We start from the raw sequence: 26119 nt of genomic DNA, 5'->3' as shown, positions 1-26119 counted from the left end.
AGCTGAATAACCAGGTCAATTGTCAAACCTAACTCTGCTAGAAGCCATAAACATATTTCTTTGTTACATTGAACTACGAGGAAAAATTTATACGTCTGATTAAGTACTTCAGTTAGTAATTTAGTGAATTATGATCTTATAAAATGGCATGTAAAATTATACCGTACGTGCAAAATCGAGGACAGATCACAAAATTGCATTACAAAGGTTAGGGACAATCATACAATTGCCCCATTTGGTATTCTATTAAGTTCTGCTGTTAATAGTCTCTCCGCAATATGATCTAAATTATGTTAAAGATTTATGAAAAAATATTAATTTATTATGTTGTGAGTTCCAGTGATAGAGTAATTTTTCGATAAGAATGCTTCCTTGATTCGTCTAACAACTACGTCTGGGTGGTGTAGTTGGTTATCACGTTAGTCTCACACACTAAAGGTCCCCAGTTCGAACCTGGGCTCAGACATTAGTTTTTCTTTCTTTTTGCTGCTGCGGCTTGATATTAAGTCTTCTTTTTTCTTGAAGAAAATATATTATTTCTTCCTGGGCCTAGCATTTATCACTTCCGTGGGCTCGATCCGGTGGTCCACACAAGAGAGGATGCATATAGATTTGTACGGAAACCAGGCCCAGGCCCTCCACACATTAGTCACACATGGCCCCACGTCGACCGCTAGCGCCAAGCTCTAGAACGCGCTGACACTGCTCGGATCTCCATTCCCCAGCTCTCCTCCACCTCTGGACCTCTCCATTCCTCCAAATCAAACAATCGGCTCACGAGAAGCTTCTTCTTCTCTGAAGCGGGCCCACCCCGAGAAGCTGCCGAGGTCGCAGGCAGGCAACGGGAAGAAGATGCCCCGCTGCGAGGCGCCGCTACCGACACGCGGGCCCGGCGCGCTCCAGTCCATTCCACGCCACGGTGAAAGCCAGCCTGGCCGCGCGCCTCCAACGGCCGGCCGCGCCTCGCTTTCCGAACTAGCCGTTGCGCGCGCTGCCTTGCGCCCGTCCCCGTCTCCTCCTCAAACGGTCGGATCCAATCCCCCACCCCCATTTAAACCTCTCCGCCATTGCCCTTCCTCCTCACCTCACACTCACTCCACTGCCCTCCCCCTCTCCTTGCACCTCGCGGCCTGCACCCCTCCCGTCCCTCCACTCTCCTTCGCAGCGACCATGGGCGGCCTGTCGGTGATCGCGCCCCCGGCGAGGGACACCGCCTCCCCGCAGCACCGCCGCGCGCGCCGCGCGTTCCTCGTCTCCAACTACCTCATCCTGGGGTGCGCCTCCGGGTGCGGCTTCCTCACGCTGTCGCTCCGCCTCGTCCCCTCCGTCGACGGCTTCCTCCTCATCCTCCTCCACGCGCTCACCGTGGCGGCCGCCGTCGCCGGCTGCGCCGTCATCGCGGCGCCCGACCCGCCCCGGGGCCGCTGCTACACCGCCCACATGTCCGCCACCGTCTTCGTCTCCATCCTCCAGGGCGCCGCCGCCGTGCTCGCCTTCTCCCGCACCGCCGACTTCCTCTCCGACGGGCTCAAGTCGTACGTCCGCGAGGAGGACGGCGCCGTCATCCTCCGCATGGTCGGCGGCCTCGGCGTCGCAATCTTCTGCCTCGAGTGGGTCGCGCTCGCGCTCGCCTTCGTCCTCAGGTACTACGCCTACGTCGACAGGGAGTGCGGCGGCAACCCGCTGCGCCGCAGCGCCAAGGTCGGCGGCGAGGACGGCGCGGGCACCTGGCCGTGGCCATTCCAGGTCTGAAGCGTCGTGAATCCGCCGCCTTCGCTTCCCGGTCGCAGGAAGATGAACTGAGAACCGTGAGTTCTTGGGATAGTGTCGAGTGTTGTTGTTCTACTGATAGAACTACTATGTGCGTGGGGATGGGATGAGACATTGTTATTCGTTCATTGGTTGGTTTTATGTGGTGTGCTCTGTAATATCATCATATTGTCATGTTGTAATGCGACTACATATTATGAACGTGAGATTGCAGTCAAATCAACTCCTCGTCGTCTCTTGTGCCTCCAAAGCAGTGATTGACCCTGAATTTCTGAGGAGTTCTGAACCAAAACATTGTGTGCCTGAATGTCCTGACGTGAGCTGAAGTTTCAGTAGCACATTTGCGACTGGCTCTGAACTCTGGAATGCGACGACCCTGAAGGTGTTGCATCTCACTAAAATCCGTCGCTCAAATCTCAAATCATCAAGTTTTGATCTAAAACAACAGTGTGCTCATCCGGAATTCTTTTTCATGTACCTGAAACAGACGAAGTGGCAAGCACCATCAGATGCGTGGGAGACACCCAAGGTGAAATTTCACTCTTCTGAAGTTCTGATTGCCGGTCACAGATACGGTGATCCCTTCTTCGACAAAGTAAAGACAGTGACAGCGATTTCTCCCCACGACACTACTTGTCCAGGCTTCTTAAGCGAACCACCTCCCTCATCTCTTGTTCGGTATCTCCCATACATTCGAATTCAGCCGTAGATTGCCCGTACCTTCTTTCCTCAAAGTTGGGTTCGAGAAAGACAGCGCTCGAGTCAGCAGCAATCCCCTTTTCAAGAAAGAAGAGACAGCAGACAGGCACATCAGCTAACTCCGTGACCTATCAGGCAACAACAAATTGGCCAAACCACCGAGCCATCACGGCCGAACATCTTTGACAGGTGACGAAGCCCAACCCCTCCCGTACGTGTGGTGTGGCTGCCCTGCAGCCGAGGTTAGAAGACTTGGACGCTGACCGGACCTTGCTTGGATGCTGGCCTGGATAACTCTCTCTCTGGACACTGACCAGACCAGAGGCACGCTTCCCTCCAAGCCGAAGTTTCTTCTTTGACGGAGGTGGAGCAACCTCTCATCGGTGACCGCAGAAAGGAGGGTAATTTCTAGCCCCGGACCGGGAAGTCCGCTGATACCGACCCCGGCCTGGACGCGTTCACTCGAGGAAACTTAGCCCCGATGGGCGATGGTGATGCCGGCTTTGACGAGCCGTACCGTGTTGCGGCGGGCTACGTGCGCGGCGTGACGCCTAAGTGGTCGCAGGTCTCGCCACTAGCCTCGCGGGCAGCTGCTCTGGTGCCCCGGGATTGCTCGGGCCAGGGCAGCCACGAGCTCCGATTCGGCGGGGCATGGCGAGGGCCGGCAGGCCGGCACCCGTGACAGTGACCTTCTTGTTTGGGAATTGGGAATTGCGATCACCGAACCCGCGTCTCCGTCAGGCGTCTCATTTCAGACCAGCTAGCCTGATCACACGCCCCGTCCATGTGCCGCCGCCAAATCCCAAATCATTCACTGGCATTGGCAGCCGATGTCGCGGCCACGGAGAAGGCGGGGTGGTTGCTGGGCGTCCGGGGATCCAGTTTCGGGTACCGGCCGGGCGATCGGGATTGGGACACGGTGTTCCCGAGTTGAGCTGACACGGGCAGAGAGCCCTGCTGCCCCGGTTAGGCAAGTACTTTCAGGCTTTGAGCTGGATTTGGATCAGGCATCATCGTCGACCTGCTCCACGACGGCGCATTTTCTATGCCGAGGTCACCGAACGCATGGTCGGCGCCGCCACTAAACTATGCCATCTCCGGCCACCCTCGGCGGCCAGTGGTGCCGCGCTACGCTAATAGCGATCACCTAACATTCTAATGCCGGCGCGTGACGGTGAATCCCACTTGCCGGTCAGGATTAACTACTGTGCCCTATTTCTCAGTACCACGCTTTGTACTTTGTAGGTGCCTAACCAGTATCACCTATCGTGCCAGGCCGGCGCGTAGAGTCCGGTTGCCCGAGACCAAAAGCCTCACAAGTAAAAGGGCTTCTTGAGCTCAGCTTTTTGGAGGTAAAAAGGGTCTGGTTATCGTGGCCAAAACTTCTCCGAGTAAGAAGAGAAGTGGCATTGGTGCGGTGGTCGAGGAGGTATCGTGGCCAAAACTTCTCCGGGTTCACATGTCAGTAGCTCAACCGCTGAGAGCAGTACTGTAGAGAATCCTGTCCAGTGTATAACGGGGGACAAGATGTGCCTCTGGCCTGCGCCTGCGTGGCTGCGGACGATGAAATAAACGGTTATCACATGGCATGACAGTACATACAAACAGGTACCTCCTACCGGTGCATCCAGCTCGAGGGGTACGAGGTTATCCGTAACCTCGTACTAAGCTTCTGGGCTTCTGGACGACAGGACGTAACGCCTGGACCTGACAACTAGGGGCACGGTCTCCGGATCTCCTCCACGTATTAGCAGATCCGGTGCCTTCACATGCCCGCAAGAACGAAGTGCTCAGGAACAGCTACCACGGATCCGGACCACCGCGGGATGGTCTTGGCCCCCACGTGTGGAAGCCGGATCCCCAGGAGGCCTGAGCGCCTAGGCCAGCCAGGGGGGCCCAGACCTCCCATCCCACCAGGGAGGGGGTCCGGTGCCACCACGTGCCCCTGAGGAAGCGGCCGCTAAATCAGCACGGCCACATGTCCGGTGGATACTAGCCTTCTGCGAGAAGCCAGCCCAACTACCGTATTAAATGCGGGTGGTTGGGGTGCGCGTGCCCAAGATAAGGGCATGGGCTGACCTCTGACACGTTGGGCAGGTATGGATGACAGCACGGTAAGCCCGCGAGTTACCAAGGCGGCGCGCAGGACATGGGGACGTATGGTCACATCGCAGCACCGCGCGCGTGGGCGAAGAGTTATTATGATCTGCTGCAGGAAGGCTACAGTGTACGCTGCTACAGTGCGCAAAGGTTACATCTCAGCAGGTCAGTATATCCCCTTCGTCTATCAGCGGGAGCTGACTCTGCACCAACAACATGATTCCCCCTACGTATGTCAACGGCAGCAGACCCTATGCTAGCAAAATGGCACGAGACCATATCCAGACGGAGGATACGCACTGAGGCTGACGAGGAAGATCTCCGGATCTGAGGCATTTAAGACTCCAATGTGTACATTATTTAATATATTGCCGGGTCCACCTGTCGGGGCCCCGCTCAGTATACGCGCTCCCCTTAAGCCTATAAAAGAGAGAGCGCGCATGTTAGAAAACACACACAAAGGTTCACACTCACGCAGGGCCAGGAGTTTCTCCCCCAAACTTACAAGCAATACATCACACAGTGGACGTAGGGTATTATGGTCCGACGGTCTGAACCACCCTAAACCCGTATGTGCTACTCGTGTTCATACGCCTCTAGATCGAGCATTTCTCATGCTAAGCTATAGTTAGATGGGTGCACTCCGTCATCTGAATTGGAGAAATACTCCGACATGGCTGATCCGGGATCTCTGCGACGCTAGCTTCGCGCTATTCTCGATTTTCACGGGGCACAAGCAGAAGCAGCCGTTTCGTCCGGGGGCAGGTCGTCCGAAGCGTGCAGTGATGGATCGAAGGCTGCTGGAACGGAACCGGGTTGATCTGATCGCCATTTCCCTGGGCGTTCGACCCAGTGGCCAGACTTGGGGGCGCACGGACACGCCATCGCCGACGTGACTAGCGAACCGCACTGGCCGGCGCTGCACAGACACAGCCCCAGCGAGCTCCTGTAGGAACATCGAGCGAGGAGGAGAACGAGCCCTGCAGGCTGCAGCTACTAGCTAGCTATTGGGAATTTGCTAGCGGCGGCGCGCCACTAGCTAGGCCGCCTAGCGCGGCGCCGCTCGTCCGTCAAATCCCCGCACCCACCAGGTCTTATCTTTTGCTTTGTTTGTCTGCAGGCGTGAGCGTGACACGGTGACGCCCGCCGGGGCAGGCAGGGTGAGCTCACCGGCGGAGTGGCTGCCGCGCGCGTACATACCAGTACCACCGGACACCAGTTGAGTAGTCAATCGTGCGCGCTCGTCAGCTCGGCAAAACCAAAAACCCCGGCCGGTGCGGGTATGAGCGCGAGGGGGCGGGGCACGTGCAACTCATGTGCTCTGGCCTCTGGGGGTCGACGTGTCCGAGGGTCCGAGCCGATCGAGCTCCCGAGTCCCAAGTCCTGTGCCTGTAGGCGGCAGTTGCAGCCGGAGCCTCCGGCCGTCTGGCTCGGAGGGCGCCAGCGCCCAGCGGCCCAGTGTATGTATAAATATCTCCGTCTCTCTGCTCCGAACGGCCTCCCACCGGTCGGCCACCCCCGAGCTCACGGCACGCCCCCCGTCGCCTCCCTCGTCCCCTGCTCGATGGACTACTCGAGCACCAAGGAGTCGCCTCCGGCCGGGTAACATCTACTGCCCTTTCCCTCTCCCTCTCTCTCGTCCAGCGTGTGCTGCAGCGCCACGGCTGGCGCCGGCGCCACGCCACGCTTGACAACGAGCTTGACATGACTATGCCTGCGCGCAGGGCCTGGTGGTCGAGGGAGACGGTGGCCGTGGTGACGGGCGCGAACCGGGGCATCGGGCACGCCCTCGCCGCGCGCCTGGCCGAGCACGGGCTCACCGTGGTGCTCACCGCGCGGGACGGCGCGCGGGGGGAGGCCGCCGCGGCGCCGCTCCGCGCGCGCGGCCTCGCCGTCGCCTTCCGCAGGCTCGACGTCTCCGACGCCGCGTCCGTCGCCGAGTTCGCCGCCTGGCTCCGCGACACCGTCGGCGGCCTCGACATCCTGGTAAGCAAGCAAGCAAGCCCCCTTTTGTTCCCGGCCGCGTCTTTGGACGGAGGAACTCCGCGCAACTCCTCCGAAATTTCGGCAGCAAGCCAGCAGTACCAGCTGCCCGCCCGGTCTCCCGCTTTCCGCAGCCCGAACGGCTTCCACCTCATCGCTTGCCGCACACAACGGCAGCCATGCGCACGCATCCATCCAATGCCCCCCTGTCGCTCGCCACCCATTAATACAAGCTCAGAGCTTCGGCGGCAGCCGGCAGGCCTCCCATCACACGCCGAGCGAGCATTATTGCCGCCCGCGCCTCCCGCGGCAGTGACGGCGTCCCACCACGCCAACATGGACATGGCCCCGGCGCGCACGCCAGCGACCAGACGAATCAGACCGTCACGTCGCGCTCGCGTCCCGGCCGCCCCAAGGGAAAGGGCAGAGGCGTGCGGCCGGCAACCGCGCCGGGGCCCCAGCTGGCGCGACGCCGGCCGCCGCCCGGCGACCGGCCCCTTCCGGTTTCCGGCCTTCCCCTCCCTTCCCTCGCCCGCCGGTCGCCTCCCGGCGCCGGACAGCGACGCCTGTTCCGTGACGACTGGCGAGGGGGCAAGTTGCCGTCATTAAGCTGGCACGCTGTGTACATGCGCCTGGTAAGCTGGTTGCGAGCTTGGCGATTGGCTCCGGGGTCTGGAGACCAAATTGGGTACTCGACCACGACAGATTTGGAGAGATCGTGAAGGATTTGCACGCGGAATCCCGTAGGTTTACTACTCAGGTTCGAGTAGCTTTCGGCCGGCTCTGGCCGCGGCCGTGCACCGGACTATCGATTGATAGCGATGATCGATCACACAGATTCTCGCAACCTCTTGCATGTGCAACATGGTACTCGAACAGAACTAGGCTTCAGGTTTTCACCGTAGCTGTGACCCTGTAACAAGATGAGACCCCAATCATTGGATGCGATGGCACGATAGCAGAGTGATCCAAGGTGTGTACTGTTGAGCTATTGGCATGAACAGGAAGCCTGGGCCAGGTTCAGGCTAGGTGTGCTGCGTCAATCATAGATTCATTCATGGCTCTAGTGGCGGTCCATTCCTGAATTACTAGTGATCGTACCATTCAGTCCAGTCGGGTCGAGTTTGGATTTCTCAAGGTTCAGTCCAATCTGTCTCCATCTGTTTCCTGGTAGCCCATAGAGACACCAACTAAAGTACTAAACCGATATGATCAGAAAGCTTTCTACAAACCCAGTTCAGACTCGACGCTCCGATGCAGAGGGAAAAGTCGTCGTCGTCGTGCGCCACCATACTCCAAAACACAAGTCAGTGGCCGCTAGTGCCGTTGCCAATTGTTGCTAAGGCCCTCCAAAGCTCCATGGGAAGAGCAGTTGCGGTTGGAGGCCGCTCCAACGGTTCCACTTTTGCTTGCTCTTTGGGGGTCACTGAACTTTCCGGTGTCTGTCTTTTGCTCTGTTCGTTTCTGTGCAGGTGAACAACGCCGCCGTGTCCTTCAACGAGATCGACACCAACTCGGTGGAGCACGCCGAGACGGTCCTCAGGACCAACTTCCACGGCGCCAAGATGCTCACGGAGGCGCTCCTGCCGCTGTTCCGGCAGTCGCCGGCCACCAGCAGGATCCTCAACATCAGCTCGCAGCTTGGCCTTCTCAACGTAAGTGCCCCGCAACTGTTTACGTTTATTTCTTCAGATGGCCTAGCAATGTTACCAGTACAGTTTTGGTTCATAAATAAATGTAACCGCTGCATTGTGAGTTTGTGACCCTATCCATCACACTTTTTAGACAGTATTTGTAAGTGATAAAATGACTACTTCAGGAGCCGCAAAAACAGAGTTAGCCTGTGCAAAAGAAGTAGATGGAGGATTGCAATCATGTAGCTCTTATGTGCTTCTTCGTTGTACCTCACATATCATTTATAGGTACAAGGAAAAAAATGTTCGGTGATAGTGACCCAAAGACTAAAATTCCTACCCCATTAGTATTCTGGAAGATAGAGTTGCCCGTAGTCAACTTCTCAATCTTATCACTCGAGAAGCTTGAATTAATAGTGGAAACCATCGGTGTCATTACCCTCTCCATTTAGGAGTCAAGCTAAACTTTAAAGATGTAAAGCGAATTTTGTGAGCGCTCTAATTTCATGATTATTTCTTGACTTCGCGTTGTTACTGGTCCAAACCGAAACATCGGTGTTGGCATCAAACAACACATCAGTTAATAATGACAGGAGCAGCTAGATAAAGAAAATTTGGATGACCTTGAAGTGTGAATCCACGAGGGCAACCTACTTGTGGACATCTTGATAAGTCTGAATTCTATCTATCTAATGCCATTTGAATTGCAGAGAAATAACATCGCTAGCCTCCCTTTTCCTGTACCGGAAAAATATGCGGCCATCATTGTGCAGAGCCTGGAAGTAGTAACACATTTGAAACGGAGGACATGGTGACGATAATACAGTGGCGAAGCTACAGCTTGTTACTGGGGTCAGCCGACCCCGACGAATTTAGAAGATTCAATGGACACTCACTGTAGATAGCTATCAGTTGTTCTTAATGACCCCATCATATTTTACACAAGACCCCGGTGGTCTTCTAGCCTGGCTTCGCCCCTGCGATAATAGGGCAGAAGATTGTCATTGTGCGGCCATCACTGTCACTGAATCTTTCGGTCCATGGATTCTCTGTGCACGCAGAAGGTGAGCGACCCGTCCCTGAAGGCGCTGCTCCTGGACGAGGAGACCCTGACGGAGGCGGCGATCGAGGCCATGGTGTCGCGGTTCCTGGCGCAGGTGAAGGACGGGACGTGGGGCGCGCAGGGGTGGCCCAAGGTGTGGACGGACTACTCGGTCTCCAAGCTGGCCCTGAATGCCTACTCCCGGCTGCTGGCGCGGCGGCTGCAGGCGCACGGCGCCCGCGTGAGCGTCAACTGCTTCTGCCCCGGGTTCACGCGCACCGACATGACCAGGGGCTGGGGGAAGCGCACCGCCGAGGAGGTGGCCGACGTCGGCGCGCGGCTCGCGCTGCTGCCGCCCGCCGAGCTCCCCACGGGGGCCTTCTTCAAGTGGTGCACGCCGCAGCTCTACTCCAAGCTGTGACCTGCCGAGCCACACGCCGCCGGCCGCGCGCCCCGGCCATGGCGGCAGCAGGAGTATATATGTAGCGTTGGTTTAGCTGCTCCTAGTGACTGGCAGCCTGGATTTCCGCCAAGATGCTTTGGTTGAGCAGTGCGACCAAACCATGTCAGCAACCAATGTACTATGCGTGCTTAGCCGTGTAAGATTTAGGTCAACTTCTGAACATTGGATGAATCATGAATGGTCCGTCTGCTGCCTCTGCATCCGACCTTCCGTCACCCGTTCATGGATTGTTCCTTCAGTCCCTTTTCCACTGGAGAGCGTGTTTAAATGGGCCGAGTCAAGCCAGGCCGAGACCCAGTGCAGTTTTGGCCCAACTACAGAGTTTATGCCGATCCGGGCCTGATTTTGGTCTTATCCTGAGTCAATCCTACAAACACAATAACATCCTTCCATCCATAAAAAAAAAGGGTAGGTACAGGAGTGACGCTGTTCCTCTGAAAAATCCTAGGAGTTCTACACAAAGCAGGTAGCAGGCTTAGCTTTCTGGAGAGAGAGAAAAAAGGGTGCAACTAACACAAGTGGAAGTGATATCCTACAAGGCTATACTTTAGATATTGTTAATCGACAACCCCATCACATCTAGAGCAAGGTAAGTAGCTTGTTTGATGGTGACATGAGAAGATGCTAGCTTATCTATTCTGAAATAATAAGCCAGTCTAACGTGGTCGCCTCATCACCTCTCTCTCACAGCCCCATTTAACAATAGTGGCTGGTAGTAGCCTAGGCCGCAACCGCCAAGCGAGATTTGTCGAGCGGCGGCGCAGGACGCCCCCGATTCCGGGCTTTCTGAAAACAACAAGCCCACGGGCAAGTCCGGCCGGGGAAGGGCCCGCGCGGCCGCCGCGCTTAAAAATTCCACTCGGTACGGCCTGCCTGCGCCGACTATTAATTCCGAAAAGCGCGCGAGCAGCCGAGGGCCCACTCGAGGTGACGCAGGGAAGGCTGGACGGCAAAGGCTTGTGGGCCATGGCGGTGCAGCGATGCAGGCTAGTACACTGCTACAGTGTGCAGCAGCTGCCCATCTTCAGAGAATCAGCAGAGAGGAGAGAAAGAGAGCTTCTTTTGCTTTTCCAGCCCAAAAGAACGGGGACATCAATCATGAGCACCTACTTGTACTCCCCCCTCCCTCCCAAACCTTTTTAAAATCAGATCAGCCGCGAGGAGGATGAAGCGGTTCTTGCTTTTCCGCAGGGCCAGGCCGCCCGCCCGCGATGCACGCCAACACTCTTCTATAGTCCTCGTCCTCGCGGCATTCCTGGAAACGGATCGTGGATGGAAGTTGGAAGCTCGCGTCGCGTCTCCGACAGCGTGCCGTACGGCGACGGCGACGGTCAAACGCTCTCCCCCTGGCCGGCTGCCCTGCAGGCTGCAGAGCGATGCCATCCGCGCGTTCCGTCCTGTTCTCGGTGCACGGCCTGCTGCAGCGTCTTCTCCTCTGTCTTTTCCCTAGACGCGAAACGGGCGGCCACGTTGGAAGATGGCACCGCCGCGCGAGCGTGGCGGACGTCACACGAGACGCGCGGGGTGGGACCGTGACACCCTACCTAGCTCCTGCGAGCACGCCCGGGGGAGGAGCAGCGCGACGCGCCACAGGCGGCCGGCGCCCACCCACCCACCACGGCGTCCGGATCCCGACCGTTCTCTCCTTAATGGTGCGCGCGCCGGCGCCGCTACTCCACCTGCCGTACCGTACCCAACGGATCGATCGTCTTCGTCTCGGGCTCACACGAGGCGCGCCGCCCGCGTCGTCGCGCATTTACCACCACTCCACCAGGTGCATGCCGCGGCATGCCTCACTGCCGCGCGGGCCCGGGCGCCTGAGGCCCCTGGTCCCCCGCCGCGCGGGCTACCGGCTAGCCGTTGCGCCGCCGGTGCCTCCCCGCTCATTTACTCCGCCGATCGCTCGGCGCCGCACCGCACGGCACGCGTCTCGCCCCCCGCGCACGGCGCGCACGGAGGCTCGTCATCATCCTATCCGCCGCCCGTCCTCGTTCGGCGGCCGCGTCGGCGTCGCCGGAAGGACGGTCCGATCCGGACCGGCGGAGAGAGGGGGCATAGGCGCGAACGAACGAAACGAAGTAGCTGTGGACGTGGTCGCGGTCCCAGGCTCTCAGCTCACAGGCGCACAGGCAAGCGGCGCGCCTCGTCGTCGGCATCCGACGCTGTAGGCTGTAGCTGTCGAGTCTGTTTTAAAAACTGTGCGTTGCTTCAGATTCTCCTCCTCCTCGCAGCTCATGACAGGCAGCAACAGCGGGAGAGGAAGAAGACAAAGGAAGAAGAGAAAAAAATAGAGGCGACGGCGAAACCAATCCAAACCATCACACGGGAAGGCCTCGCCATGCTACGCTACTGCCGCAGCGACGGAATTGTCCGTTCCCCGTCCAGCTGCATGCACCGGCGCGGCCGGCGCCGCTTTAGGCTCCTCCTCGGCCTCCGACTCCGACTCCGCCAGCGCCATCCGGCGGAGCGGGCTGGGGCCCAGCCGCCGGCGCTTGGAGGCCGCCGCGTGGCGCCGCCGGATCACCTCCATCTCGTTGCGCCGCCGCGTGGCCTCCTCGTCCACCACGAACCGCCGCATCAGGATGTCGTCCGTCAGGGACTTGCCCCGGAACACCCGCCGCGCTCCGCCCTCGCCGCCGCCGCCCTTGCCCGCGCCCGGCCGACCCCGGCCACCGGCTGAGGCGGCCTGCTCGGCCGCGGGCGGCGGGGCCACCAGCGGGCTGACCCCGCACCCGGACGCCGACGCCGACGCCGACGACGCGCGCGGGTAGCTGTAGCTCCGCCGCGGCGCCGCGTCGGCCTGGAAGCAGTAAAGCGACTCGCTGTTGTACGAGGAGATGGGCGCGCACAGGCACACCCGCGTGAACGACGCCGCCACGTTCAGCGACGACGACTTGCGCAGCCGCCCGGGCCCCGGTCCCCCCGGCGCCACACCGCCCTTGCCGGAGGCCGCCGTCACCCCCGACGCCGCCGCGGCCTTCGTCGCCGGCGCCGGCGCCGGCTGCTTCCAGACGAGGAGGAGCACCTCTACCGCGCGCTGGTACCACGGGGACCTCCGGCCGCTCGATCTCGCGCCGCCATCCTTTCTGCACGCACGGCGAGCATCGATTCACGTCAGCCGACACGAAAATTCTCCCCGGCAGCGACGATCGCGTGGCATCTGGAGGACAGGAATGTACCTTGGCTGCCGCGTGTTCTTTGCCATTTTCTGCACCAGGAGGGAGTGGAGAAACATCTGGGCTGGCGCGGACCAGTGGCGTCGGGCGACAGGAGTCAGGAGAGAGGAGAGGGGAGCGGAGGAGAAGTGAGGTCACATCAAGCTGTTACTACATTCCCCTCTCCTGTGGATGGGGAAGCCAAGTGAGAGTGAGAGCCGAGCGAGCTTCCACGGCATGGAGGGCACTGGGAGTTAGTTAAAGGACGGGAGGCCGGACTCTTCTGGGGGGCGTGGAGCCTGGACGGGAGGGCAGTTTGGTCATGCTGCTCTCTGCGTGTCAAAGGCTGCTGCGTGCCGGCATGACCCAACAAGGAAGGCTTTTTTGGGGACCCTTCGGAAACTGAATCGTGCCAGCATGAGAGACCACCAAGTACTTGGCCGGTTGGCCCTGCGTACCGCGTGTCGCGGATGTAAGCCTGGCAGTGTAACGTTTGATGGGCGTACCAAGACAGTAGAACTGTAGAAGGTGTATGAGCAAGGACACAAGTGCAGGCTTTTCAACCACCATTGCGTTCAAGGCGTTAAATTAGCGAGCAAAAACAAATGCCTGATAAACAGTAGCGTACCTTGAATTTGACTATATAAATTTGTGAAAACTTAAAGTCATTTTCAGTAATTTTGTTGGTCCAACAGGCTCTTCCGTCCAGCTTTTCAAACTTTGCTGGCGGCTTGTGAATGTAGCCATTCATACATTGACGACACCCGAAGTAGGAACTAGAAAACATGCATCGGCATATGTCAGGAATGTCCATGATTTCTGGAGAGACTAACCAACATTGCTGAATTTCCGCATCTCATCAGGACACCCATAACAATATCGTAAAAAGAAAAAGGATCCATCCCAGAGCTTTTCAGAAGGACTAACCAACATTGCTTGCTTGGTGCTTTTGGCTGCCTCCCTTTTCCCTGATGCATGTTAGCACGCACCGATGTGCCCGTATTTTTTTTCTTCCCTTGGCCATGATTCCTCTCAACCAAAACGAAGCTAAATGAGCCTAAACTAAAATCCCAACGAGCTAAAGCTATGCAGCCGCTTTCGCACTCGCGCTCACGGACCGTATGATACAGCCACCACACATGACACACCAACGGGCAATGGGTTCTAACAGCAGTTCTAGCAAGATACCTACTCAAACTCCTACTAAAAAGTAGAAGAGACCGAGAGAGAAAAAAAAACTCGCTTCAGCGAAACGAATCTTTACTCGGACCTCTACAGTAGGAGGCACCTAAATTCCCCCTCCCGGCCCCTTCTCCCATGGGTGGGTAGGGAGGCCCCTACTTCTTTCGTTTCTACTGTTCCTCTATCCTCTCCCTCGCTTCGCGCGCTCGCCGAGCTACAGCACGCTCGCTGCCGCGGGCCCGAGCTGCAGTGCCCGCGCTGCCGTCCCCGGGCTGTGGCACGCTCGCCACCGGCCCGAGCCAGGCATGTGCGCCATCACCCCTCCCGAGTTCATGTCTGCTTGCCGTTGCCCCGAGCTCGAGCATGCGTGCGTCATCTAAGCTCAGACGGTGTTGCTCCGGTGCTTCTGACCACCTCTCGCGCCCAGATCTGCCACTGAGAGTGGGTGGCCAAAGCTCGGGAGAGAGATTCGAGTGCAAGGAGGGAGAGAGAGAGTACGGGAGAGAGGAGCACGGGGGAGGGGAGAAGAGTGCTTGGGAGAGACTGTAAGGTATGCCGCGGAGAGGGAGATGCATACTCGAGAGTCGCAAGGCAGAGGGAGGGAACAGAGGTGCTTTGGGAGGGAGAGAACGGATGTGCTTTGGGAGTGAACCAGAGAATCGAGGAAGTAAAAGGAAAAAAAGAAAAGAAAACATTAAGACCTGATACGTAGTTCCTATCTGTCAGAAAAAACTAGAAGCTCAATGCAGGAGCTATTGCTGGAGGTAAGTGTAGAAATTATAGTCTAAAAAGCAGGTGGAGTCCCTATTTGAAAAAATAGAATCTTAAGTAGGGATTATTGCTGGAGATGCTCTAAAGGTAGATTACAGGGCTACCGTTCCACTGAACTCGGAGGTGGTTAGGGCTCAAGGGTCGATTTTATATCCTCCCGTGTTGACCGATCAGGTACGCTGTACCACGGGCTACAGCTTTGATGCTGCACCGTAGCCTGCATCTTCAAAAGGATTTGAAATCCTTGTGCTGACTTGTTTGATGCACACTAGTCGTCTAGCTTTCCATGTAGCTACCCTTCCATACACAGGACATGGCATGCATTTGTTAGCACTGAAGTTAAGTAGGATTTAAGCCATTTTAATTGCAGTACTGGTAGCTTAAAGCTGCCTTAAAGTGGGTTTTGGATCGGAGATGAGAACAGTAGCTAAAACCATTTGTTTTTGAGAGGGGGGGGGGGGGGGGGAGAGGAAGGAAACAAAGTCAGCAATTAGGGATGAATGACTCCAAAGCCGTTTGCTGAAAAAAAAAGTCTCCAAATTAAAGCCTGCCACGGGTTCGTTCGGTCCAGCAATAGGGCCAAAATATTCCATTAAAAATTTACGGACAAGAGTTGAATTACACGGACCATCCCACAGTGTTATTAGCTTTGTTCTCTGAATGATACAGTAGCACCTCTATCTCAAGCTCAACATGTTGAAGATCCAGGGGTGGACGCAACATCAATGAACTCTCTTTCTTGCAGCTGTTGATCATTCAAACAGTTTTCATGCTTGGAAAGACTTGTGGGCAAAAACCAGGCACTTGATGGGCCTAGGCTCTATTGACAATGCACAATAACCAACTCAATCAAGCCGCAGCAGCTCGATCGGCATGCTGAAAGAGTGGCATGTCCGTATGGTTGGCGATAAGAGAGGAACATGATGTACCGCACTCTGATGTAGAGATCGGAATATTGAACTATTCCTTTTTTTATTTAAAAAAACGAGGAACAGAATGAGCACAGAAAAGCCTCCCCTGTTCCGACCGTGGAGCATGTAGCCTGTAGGTACATGCATTCGTACGTGCATCATGTCTGAAAATACAAATAGAAAGACCTGGATAACAATTGAAGCTGCTCCGATCTAATAATAAACCAGCCAAACATTTCAGCAAACGATTGTTCGTTAATAATCAGCAAACGGTCTAATAGTTGAAGACCTAGGCTGCAAGTCAAGCTAATGATCATGCCTCCCGGATGTGCCCAGCTTTTCCCCTCAACATTAGAGCGACATGCTGAGAAACCGCCGTCCACTGTTCGTTTATACTACTACTCCTTTTCGCGCCATCCTCCTCCTCTCGCTCATACTGATTAATCTTTTTTTTCTCAAGGAAATGTTTGAAGCAAGGCATGCCACACGTACGACACGCCGTCAAGTGCTTTTTAGGTTTGCTGAGGTGAATGGTGATCAGGATCAATTCGTAGCAGCCATGCGTCCCACTAACCTCCAAGATGTGTCCAGCAGTTCCTCTCATCTGAAACAAAAGAAGCCAACAAAGACATTTTTTCCTTCCCCATTCCTAATACTACACTCCAATCTCTCTGTTCCCGACCGGCTGATCTTAAGAACAATTTCCTGAGGAAAGAAAGAAAGAAAGAAAGAAAGGGTCTGGAGCAACACATGCCACACGTACAAGCTGAAGTGTTTTTTGTGATTCGGATCGACTAGTGGCAGTTAAGAATTGAGACGGTTGCTCGCAGATGCACCGCACACGAACACGCTTGGGATCTGATAATCCCCCAGCGGCCGCAACCATGATGGCAGCCATGCCGGATCGATCGGAGGTGCGGAGATAGGCGCGAGGAAAGGGAGCTGCTACAGCGAAGGAAAGGCGAAGGGCGGGGAAAGGCGCCATGATCGCTAGCCGCGAGACCTCGATGCTCTTTGGGCCGCTGGCGAGGAAAGACGCATCATGCACCGGCGCTGGCTAGCTTTAGCTTTAGACCCTCTCGTCTAACCACACAGCAGGCTCGCTCTAAGCGTGTCGCCAAAGCGGAGGGCACACAGCGTGGATCCGGTGGACGGCGGCCGAGGGATCCTCGATCTCGATCGATGCGTGCGGATGGACCACTGATGATCCGGTGACACTCTCCGCAGGCCGGACGGGACATCCCGGCGGTTGGATTTGGCTGGCTGGTCTTCAGTTTTGGTTCAGGTCGGTCATCGGATCTCGGCGCGCTTTAAGCAGTGGCCTCGTGCTGCCATCGTCTGGACGCAAGTAGTGCTTCTCCAAGTGAACAGCGGCTAGCTCGTGCTGGGTACAGTTGCAACGGTGCTCGATAAAATTGGGTGGCAACAACCAGGAAATGGCGGTGAAATAAAAATGGTGCCAAGATGAGGTCATCATCAGGCTGCTCTACGATCTTGGCCTTTGCATACAGATTCTACTGCTTTCATTTCCAAAGAGGTTCTAATGGGGGCACATGCCCCCAGTCGCATTCTGGATTGCTGCATATTCGGACCCTACGCTAACAAGCTACTAATATAAATCCGGTACACTAGCAGGCTCCGCTCAATTTTTGGATTGGATTGCCCGCCCCTATCTGCTCCTCCTCGTTCAGGAAAACCAAGAAGAGCAGATTGTGATCTTGGAGGTCCTAGTCTCACTAGAGCTTCTGAGATGCGGAGAGCGAGAGATACTGTCACTTTAGCATGGCATCGATCCATGTGGGTCAAAAGATTAGCCGGCATGGCCTGCCTGGCCTGCAAACCGGGGCGGACGCTTTGCCCGGCCTTCCGGGACCGAGCCGGCCGGGCGCATCGACATGGGCCTCACCTCATCATCTCGCTGGCCGCTGGTCCTGGTGGCGACCTCATGTAGTCATGTGTCGCCGTGGTCGCGGTACCGGCGCGCATGAAGATGGAGGGCGGCGACCCGAACTGGTAGAGTAGTAGGTGAGATCAGAGCATTCGAGCTCGCTATTTCTCTAGACCAATCGCCATGTCTCTAGTTCAGTAGCTCCCTGCCGGCCGAACTGGTTGGGGATGCTTGGATTGGATCATTGGACGAGCATTGTCAGCCAGGCTGCATGCGTGGAAGCGCCAAGGTCTTGACTGTGATGAATCATCACTGACGATGATGTGTCGGCGCCGCGCGACTCGCCTGGGCCTGGATACGCGCTGTCTGTTTCTTCCTGATATTGTCAGCCCATCGCGTACTGGGCCGTATTACTTGCCTAACTCGAAATTGCAAGCCGAAGACCCGTTACTGGGCCGTACTGAGATAGGTCAGGATTCGCTGGGCTAGCTGGTCCAATGCAGGCGTGCAATGCAACCTCTGTCCAACCCTCTCCGGATATGTCCTCTTATCTAAGGATGGCAACGGGTCTAAACCTATTGGGTTTTACTATTCCAAATTTAAACCTATGAAAAAACATATACCCATTTCAAAATTTTGCCCAAATCCATACCCATCGGGTTAACGGGTACCCACGGATCACCCGTGGATCTACACCTCACTGTACTAGTTTTTATCATAATCAACAAGTTTAATATAATAAATATTAAATTTATAGTGAAAAAATACATGATGAGAAAGAATTTCATTGTTCATAAAAAATATTAGAGGAAATAAAAATATAAATACCAAGTTCTTATTCAAGGGATCATAGCGCCATATAAAGTTACCAATCCATTGTATATATACATGGATACTAAATCAACAAAGCAACAACACCCATACCCGCCACCAAAATATTTAGAGTTCACCAAAATAAGAAGAAGTGAAAGAAGAAGAGATATTAAGTTATTACAAATTCACAAAGTAAAATAATAATTGCACTGGGTTGGAACGGGTTTAAAAAATCTATGGGTTTACAAATCCGTACCTATGAACCTAGCTGGTAGAACTTTATGTCCATTAACAAACCTACGGGTAAGAAAATTGATCCAAACCCGTAACCTAATAAAGTAAAAATCTGTCGGATTTTGGATTTCGGGTACCCATTACCATCCCTGCTCTTATCCGGTCCCTTTTATATCCTTAAATAATCATATACCTTTATTTTGTTTCCTGTATAAGGAGAATTTTTGTAACAAAAAGAGAACTGGATTAAAGTAGGGACATGGCTAACTTACAGAACAAGCTCGGCTGTGCAGCCACTTATTTTTTGGAGTTATTACAGGGATAAAGCCTTGCCCTTCTTGCACTGCATCAGGCCAAGTCATTGTTCAGCTTCCAAAAATAAAAGAACCTCATAGACCCTTATCTGCTCTATACACACTACAGCCTCTGGAGCAGTAACTGTTTACCAGATTTGTTTTTATAACATTTACAAGCACGGGTTGTGTGGCATTAACTGCTGCTTGCAGCTTTAGGTCATCTATTTTTTTATTTTTTGAAAAGAAAAGGACTTCCTAACATGCCTGCTAAAAGAGAGAAATTATATGAGTACAAAACTACACGCGAGGAAGGCCATGCCGACCGAGTGCTGCTGATAGTGATTAGGTAATCCTAATCTCTCTGAAATTATCCTGCCCGCAAGTGATCCAAATTGATCTGAAAGGCTCTCCGGCTCCTGGAGCTCTTCTTCTTCACCAATCACCACGATTAAATCACCAGCTTCACGCAAAACTGACAGTCCAGCCGTTCCGCACCACGGAAACATTCTGCAAGTTGCGCCGTTGACAGCCGATAGCCTCTGATAGCACTAGTTGCCGGCCTCCCTCGTCCTGCCCTGACGGCGAGGGCGAGCTGCTATTCTTCCCGGATGGACGACTTGTGATGGGCCTCAGTACAAACAAACAGTAGCTCTCCCGTCCGGTCTCACGAGCAGCTCCACGCTTTCAGTTTCAGCAGCACAACCAGAGTCGTGCTGGGTCGGAAAGCAGCCCGCACCTCGAGCAATCAAAGCCAAAATGTCAGGATGCCAGGCCGTCACTACTAGGAGATCGGAGAAAAGATTGTTCGAAACTGACTCCAAAACGCTTCGTATCCGCTGTCCACATGGCTTTGTAGCTACGCTACACAGCCACACAGGGTACGACAGCAGCCGTCCAAAGCACAGATATATTTCTCAAGGGAACTGAATTACTGAAAGGAATAGACTGAAGTTGACAAGACAGGAAGTTCAGAAATACCGGTTTCCTCCTTCAGATGTACAGGCACCGTGACAACAGATTATTGTCAAGACCTTGAAACTGACAAGTGACAACAGATTATGCCAAGATCTTTTCGACACTGTTTCAACCGTGCACGAGATCTGTGCGACGAGTATTACACTTTCTTTTTTCACTCTAGCCATTTGTACATTCCATAGACGGCATCGCGTGAGCACAAACGCAGATCCTCTATGGCTGCAACAGAATACTAGACCTACTACAACAGGCTACGGTTTAGGGACGACGCCCTAGGTTTCTCATGCTGTCATGAGCTGTGCGCTTCCACCTGCAAGCAGCTGCTGCTGCCCGAGCTGCTGATGAGGCATGGGAGGTCACGCACCTGCAGCTTCACATTGCGCGAGCCGATCAAATCCAGGACGTCCACACACTCCTGGAGATCAGAGTCGTTCGCCAGGATCACCCATTCATCCTCATCATCCTTGTACTTGAGCTGGAACGCTCCTGTCATCAGCTTGAACCTCTTTGCTATCTCTTCCAGTAAGTGATACCAGCCCATCGCTGGTAGGAATTTGAACCGCACAGTGTCACCGTTGTAGGTAGCCTTGACTGTCAGCGCTGGGCTGCTTCTATCTTTGAGGACATGTCCTGGGTTCCCCTTGAAAGTAGGTTGACTTGATGCACTGCCGCTGGAAGAATCAGTCATACCGGAGGTGGAAGGATGGGTGTGCTCCTTGGTGTCATGACCGTCGACCATAGTGACATCTGCTTGTTGTACAAATGATGAATTCCTTCCCATTGTAGGGTCTTCGACACTATCGATGCTTGGGTGGAGAGAGGTCGGAGAACTGATGTAGCCTATTTCTCCGGTACACAAAGAATTAACAGCACCAATGGGATACAATGGACCTTGTGCACCTTCAGAGTTTGAATGTGGTGTGACCTTTGCAACATCAGAAGCACAGTTTCTACTGCTATTGTTGTCGTTTGCCAACATTCGAACTTCATCACCTTCTCTTTTCGATATACTTGATACGTGAAATTGGCAAGTTTCTCTTTGCCATCCATCAGGTGAGGATAAACCTTGTTCTGATTTCGGGCTAGATTTTTCCTCCATTGGTTTTCCAACAGATGAAGTAGGCAATGTATCACAAGCAGAGAATTGCATCTTATCTGGAAGAGAGGCTGCTGGAACTAGGGAACCAGTAGCAGGATCATACTGCAAGGATCTATCCACACCATGGACCGAGTTAATGACAGTCTGGATCTTCTTCAATGAACGATTGACCTTGTTTATCTTTCGAGATGGCCATCGCGAAATTCCATGTTGTCTGCATATCCGTTTCAAAGTTGTTGGACAAACTGCAATGGGGTTTATAGGCAAGTGTCAGAAAAGTAGTTTGTTTCATAATCTCCTATTTACATAACCTAAGAAACTCTGCTACAGTGATGGCATTGTCTTCAGTACTGTAAATATCACAACACAATTAGATTTGATTGAGACTCCATAAATACAGTAGGGGCTCACCACCAAGGCTCACTGCAGCATCCCTCAGGCTCCCAGAAAAGTATTTGCGAAGAACATCCAAACTAAAATTCTTCTCGGATGTACTGCGTTTTTTCTCTGCAACTCGCATTGAGCTACTATATGCCTGCAGTGAGGAACAAAGTCCTTCATCAACAGGGTACAGTAACAAAATTTCTGTTATCATTTCAAAATTAAATGCATGCATTAGCATCTACTAGTATGAATACTGAAAATAGTCTATTCTGAAAAAGCTTACAAGGAATCCAATTGGTTAAGGCACTACTGACTAAGTGTCTAAAAAGCTATGTATCTCAATAAAAATTTTGAATGGTTGGATAAAATGGTATATTTATAATAATGCAGACCTGGTCAGGTTCTCTATCTCCTTGTTTGTCACCCAAAGATAGATCTTGGAATGCAGATTCTGTAATTGGCTGGTCATCATGCGAGGAACTTTCAGTGTTACCAGTTGGTAAAGTTCCATTAGTCTTCTCATGCATTGCTGTACCAGAAGCACCAGCATTATCAACCTCCGCTTCAGAAACTGTTCGCAAACTCTTGCATATTCTTTGCATGGTGCTGGAAAGGTTGTTTAATAACATCTGTTGCTCTCCACAGCCCTTGCAGTTGACTGGGAGAAAGAATTCTAGAATGTAGTCATCGTTACCGGTGTACGTGCTCCTCAACCGGATGGCTACAGCAGCATGCAGACCAAACTTACGAGCATGGTGTGCAAGCGGGTAGTCTTCAATACTGTACTCTCTTATATCAGGCGAGAAGAATGGCAGATTGGATTTAAGTGCTCGGCCAGCAATACCCTGCCCTTTCTCAAGATGACGCTCAGCACATGCATGAAGAAACCCCTGCATCTTTGCATCATTAATATAACAAGCTGATTCATGGACACGAAGTACTGCTTTTCCTGATTGTGAATCAACCCCAATATTCTTTCCAGCACAAGAACCATTAGAAATGCCATTTGATGTAGGAACCCATGTAAGGGCCAATGGAAGCATGTGTGCATGACAAATGGCTCTTAAAACATCCAAAATCTCAGTGAAAGCAGATTTCTGATTTTCAGAGTAAACCTGCAAATGAAGAGACAGAGCATGCATTGAACATCAGTAGGTAAACAGTAAACATAACACCAAGAAAGATGTTTTATGTTTACATGGAGAATGTTAGGAGTGAAGAGTGGCACCTTCTTATCGCTGCGATCTGTTGTTGTCAGCAAGTTCACAGCCTACAGAGAGCGATTGGATAAGTATAAAATATATGCTAAGTTCTGTGCTCAGTGTAAAATAAAATGAGTTGCCTTGCTAATTGACAACATACAGATGAACTAAAATTTTGACAGAAGTGATTGCCTACTATTATATATAAAATAAAAGGAATAGTGACAAATGAAGAAAACGAATGGCACTAGGAGTAAATGTTATATAAAAATACTAGAGCTCCTTCCGCAACTCATGAATACTTCAACTTAACATTAAGCACTGATGTCACTAAAGTAAATATGCCTAGTCTAAAACAAGTTAGAACTTGCCTGCAAGGCATTGCAAACGCTGTCCATCTCCGCATCAAAATCAGGCTTCTCCTTGTTTGTGACAAGTTCAAGCACTGCACAACAAGAGCCCTTGCTGGGGTCATAAATTGGCATAGCAAGTGACCCACGTATTTCATGACGAAGAGCATGGTCCATTCTCAAATACTCTGGCTTACTATAATAGAGAACACTTGAGGTCCACTCTGGCACCCCAGATATGAAGACCCTCCCTGGAAGCCCTAGGTGCAGCCCAGGCTCCTCCTTCACTGAAAACAGGAAATTCCGAGACACCTCTCTGTAACCTGCAAGATCCTGGTCAAGTAGAAAAGGCTGCTCGAACGTACTCAGCACGACACGACCATCGTGCTCAACAGGCATCCAGACTTGGGCAAGAACACCATCGCTCAATGACTTCCTGAACAAAGACAGGGCCATGAGCATCTTGTCTGCAAGAAAGTTGCCCACAGACCTCGGAATGATGTTACTTCCTTGTTGCAAACCATTATGTGGAACAAGTTCATCTGAAACTTTTAGCTCTCTGTCCACACCAGTTGGACTCAACGCCGATGCCGAATTGCTCCTTTGAGTAGGTGCTGCTGTTGCATCCATAGGTTCAGAATAGGTGCCAAATGGCATGTCGTCTCTCATAGCAGAAGCACGCGGAGACGATCCCAAGGATGACCACATAGCAAACATCTGCTGTGCAGCCGAGGGATCATTCAGCATCGAGAATATCTGATCAGCAACTGAAGGGCTGCAGAGCTCTGAGTATCCATCAAAGTTCATCGTGGCAGCAACACCAAAGGGATCATCTGAAGACCCCATGGGGCTGCTGATGTTACCGTTGCAGCCGGCACGGTTGGAAGGCATAGGCATATCCATTGCTTTGCTCCACTCGTTTAAGGCCAAGATCCTCCTTATCCACTCTTATTAGTACGCCAATATGGATTTAGAACACTGTATTGAGCTCTGGACAGGATAAAAGGAGGAGCACTCTGTCTTCTGGCTAGACAGAATCTTTGCTCAACACAAGGAACAAGTTAATACCAGGAAGCAGTATCTGCACAGGAGACTACTTTTCTTCCGCGTAAAATGTCCTGTTGATAGCCCAGATAGACCAGCACTCCGAGGACCCGTCGATCAGCAGCAGTTCACCAATCAGCGCCGGAACCCAAAAGGTCAGTCCTTTGGGAGGAAAGGTCAGCAAAGGTAGCCGCTTAAAGCGGCTGCAGAGCAGCAAAATTTCTCCGCCAAAATCCAACTTCGATACAGGAGGGGCCCTACGACAGGGCAGGTTCTCGGCGCCAATGGCGACGATCCAACAACCAGCGGAGTCCTGCGACGTAGGCCAGCTCCCTGATCCCAAAAACTCAAACCTTCTTTTTTCCACCCAAAGAAACCACCGGAGGCTCAAATTAAGCACTAATTCGATCAGAGGAAAGCCGAACCAACACCCACCTCCCGGTCCCGGGAACCAACGCGCCCCAAATCCATCCTCCCAATCAACTGAACACAGCTTCGAGCACAGAGAACCTCCAAGCACCAGCCGGCAAGAACGGCGCGGAAGCACCCTGAGCTCGGCTGAGCCACCGAACCACCCAGCAGCAGCCTCCGGACTCTCCCACCTACAAAATCATTGGAGCACAAGAGGCGAAGCGGCCGGCGGTGGCTGGCGTCTCCTCGACTGTGGGCCGAAGAGGAAACCCGGGGAGGCGGGGGATAAGGATCGCAGATCTGAGGAAGCCGGGGGACAGGAAATGGAATCAAAGGCGAATGGGACACCCACCACCGCGGAGGGAGAAGTAGAGGCGGGGGAAGATTCCAGGCCGTGGAATTCCCAAGGCCAGTGCGCTGGTGTTTTCTGCTCCCCCCGCAGGCCCGCAGCGGATTCCTCCTCCCCCGCCCTTTTGGTTCATGCTCCCGGCCGCATCTCGCTCTCCTGACAGAGAGAGGGAGAGAGGCAGAGCGCGAGACGGAACAAACTAGTCCCCCGGGCGGTGAAAGCTTGGCGCGTATCGCCCCCGCGATCGGGCCGGGTCCGGGGGTTGATTAGTTTACGAGATGGGGGTTAGTGCGGGGATTAGAATTCGCGATTAGTGGCACTGGCGCCGTGCTAGTGGTCGCTAATTTTTTTTTTGGCCTCGCGAGAGCTGACCGGCGCGCACGGTCTCCGTGGAAAGTTTCCGTGCGATTCCATCCTCTCGCCACTAGCTCTTCTTTTTGTTCCGGAGCAGGAAAAATCCTAGCTGTGTTTTGCAGCGCTCTCGACTCAACGGGGCGTCAGGAAAGAGATTTAAAAACAGGCGCATATTTTCAAAGGAAAACGGAACACTCAACCTCCCTAAACTAGGGAAGGACACCAATGGTACACCGTACGTGAGCTGTGCGCATGAACGAGTTGGTCGCTAGCTAATTCGGTCAACGCAAGAACCATGCCCCTCGACGGGAGAAAGGGAAAAAAAACGCGCCATGGATGACGTCACCGCACAGGACACGACTTCTGCTCCTAGAAAAACAAGGCATCGTGTGTGTGCGTGTCCTTGTTTATCTTTCGTAAAAATCACTCATGGCTCGAGAGAGCAAACCCGATGACAGATCAGGTCTTGTGCTCCTAAGCTTTTTTTTTTCTAACGCAGAGAGAGAATCTCAGTACCGTAAAAAAATGATATTTTTTTGAAAACTAAAAAAAATGATATTTGGAGAAAAGGGCAAAGAGCATTGAGAGAATCTCAGACGTCTCGTGCAGCTCTGCGCTGTTTGACGGGGAACCAAGCGATATACGCTTGGCTGCGATTCGCCCCGCCTGCCTGCCACTGACGCACGGCACGGCGCGGTGCGCTCCGCGGCCCGCACGGCACCTCCGCAGCCGTCGGGTCGACGTCGCCGGGGCGGGGGCGCATTTTCCCCGCCGGTGACGGCCGCCTGGGCTCGCACTCGGGCGGAGGACAGGAGGAGGGATCCCCCGTCCTCCCACTGGACGACGGATCGCCAGGAGTATCTGTCTGTCTGGGGGGTTAGCTCCGCTGACGCTGACCGCAAAAGCCGAGAGGAACGGACCGGGCCCGTTCGCATCACGGGGCAGGGGGAGGAGGATCATCATCGGCAGATGCCCCGTGAGCGCTGGACAAAAAACGCGCCCGGATTCTG

At 53.7% G+C, this 26119-nt stretch overlaps 4 protein-coding genes and 1 non-coding gene across 5 annotated transcripts; 3 read left to right on the top strand and 2 right to left on the bottom strand.

Moving 5' to 3' along the window:
- The first annotated feature begins 392 nt into the window (after positions 1-392).
- Positions 393-466, top strand: TRNAV-CAC. Its single transcript has one exon. It is a non-coding gene; the product is annotated as a tRNA-Val (tRNA).
- Positions 467-1096: 630 nt separating this feature from the next.
- LOC112900011 lies at positions 1097-1993 on the top strand. The gene has a single exon (XM_025968706.1). It carries the CDS (start codon positions 1171-1173, stop codon positions 1750-1752), a length of 582 nt encoding a protein of 193 aa, XP_025824491.1. The 5' UTR covers positions 1097-1170; the 3' UTR covers positions 1753-1993.
- A 4125-nt stretch (positions 1994-6118) lies between these two features.
- On the top strand, positions 6119-9906 carry LOC112900010 ((+)-neomenthol dehydrogenase). The gene is made up of 4 exons (XM_025968705.1): positions 6119-6171; positions 6294-6555; positions 8025-8207; positions 9248-9906. The coding sequence occupies exons 1-4, from the start codon at positions 6134-6136 to the stop codon at positions 9647-9649; spliced, it is 885 nt and encodes a 294-aa protein (XP_025824490.1). The 5' UTR covers positions 6119-6133; the 3' UTR covers positions 9650-9906.
- Positions 9907-11876: 1970 nt separating this feature from the next.
- LOC112901152 (CLK4-associating serine/arginine rich protein) lies at positions 11877-13480 on the bottom strand. Its single transcript, XM_025969999.1, has 2 exons — positions 12871-13480; positions 11877-12777 (listed from the first exon to the last, which is right to left on the bottom strand). The coding sequence occupies exons 1-2, from the start codon at positions 12924-12926 to the stop codon at positions 12033-12035; spliced, it is 801 nt and encodes a 266-aa protein (XP_025825784.1). The 5' UTR covers positions 12927-13480; the 3' UTR covers positions 11877-12032.
- Positions 13481-19072: 5592 nt separating this feature from the next.
- Positions 19073-25053, bottom strand: LOC112898992 (protein NLP2-like). The gene is made up of 5 exons (XM_025967322.1): positions 22973-25053; positions 22628-22669; positions 21792-22514; positions 21427-21550; positions 19073-21260 (listed from the first exon to the last, which is right to left on the bottom strand). The coding sequence occupies exons 1-5, from the start codon at positions 23852-23854 to the stop codon at positions 20206-20208; spliced, it is 2826 nt and encodes a 941-aa protein (XP_025823107.1). The 5' UTR covers positions 23855-25053; the 3' UTR covers positions 19073-20205.
- Positions 25054-26119: the final 1066 nt, after the last annotated feature.

The sequence above is a fragment of the Panicum hallii genome, chromosome 7 (assembly GCF_002211085.1).
Source record: "Panicum hallii strain FIL2 chromosome 7, PHallii_v3.1, whole genome shotgun sequence".
NCBI classification, from domain to species: domain Eukaryota; kingdom Viridiplantae; phylum Streptophyta; class Magnoliopsida; order Poales; family Poaceae; genus Panicum; species Panicum hallii.
The sequence above is the reverse complement of the archived record's forward strand: the minus strand, read 5'-3'. Positions and strand labels throughout refer to the sequence as shown.

What these genes read in the sequence shown, in the direction of transcription:
- LOC112900011 (XM_025968706.1), top strand. Translation starts at nt 1,171, where the DNA reads ATGGGCGGCCTGTCGGTGATCGCGCCCCCGGCGAGGGACACCGCCTCC.
- LOC112900010 (XM_025968705.1), top strand. Translation starts at nt 6,134, where the DNA reads ATGGACTACTCGAGCACCAAGGAGTCGCCTCCGGCCGG. An exon ending in AAGGAGTCGCCTCCGGCCGG is followed by an intron (nt 6,172 to 6,293) that starts GTAACATCTACT and finishes GCCTGCGCGCAG; the next exon opens with GGCCTGGTGGTCGAGGGAGA. An exon ending in TCGGCGGCCTCGACATCCTG is followed by an intron (nt 6,556 to 8,024) that starts GTAAGCAAGCAA and finishes GTTTCTGTGCAG; the next exon opens with GTGAACAACGCCGCCGTGTC.
- LOC112901152 (XM_025969999.1), bottom strand. Translation starts at nt 12,926, where the DNA reads ATGTTTCTCCACTCCCTCCTGGTGCAGAAAATGGCAAAGAACACGCGG. An exon ending in AAGAACACGCGGCAGCCAAG is followed by an intron (nt 12,778 to 12,870) that starts GTACATTCCTGT and finishes CCGTGCGTGCAG; the next exon opens with AAAGGATGGCGGCGCGAGAT.
- LOC112898992 (XM_025967322.1), bottom strand. Translation starts at nt 23,854, where the DNA reads ATGGATATGCCTATGCCTTCCAACCGTGCCGGCTGCAACGGTAACATC. An exon ending in GCGTTTGCAATGCCTTGCAG is followed by an intron (nt 22,670 to 22,972) that starts GCAAGTTCTAAC and finishes CGCTCTCTGTAG; the next exon opens with GCTGTGAACTTGCTGACAAC. An exon ending in GAGATAGAGAACCTGACCAG is followed by an intron (nt 21,551 to 21,791) that starts GTCTGCATTATT and finishes TCCTCACTGCAG; the next exon opens with GCATATAGTAGCTCAATGCG.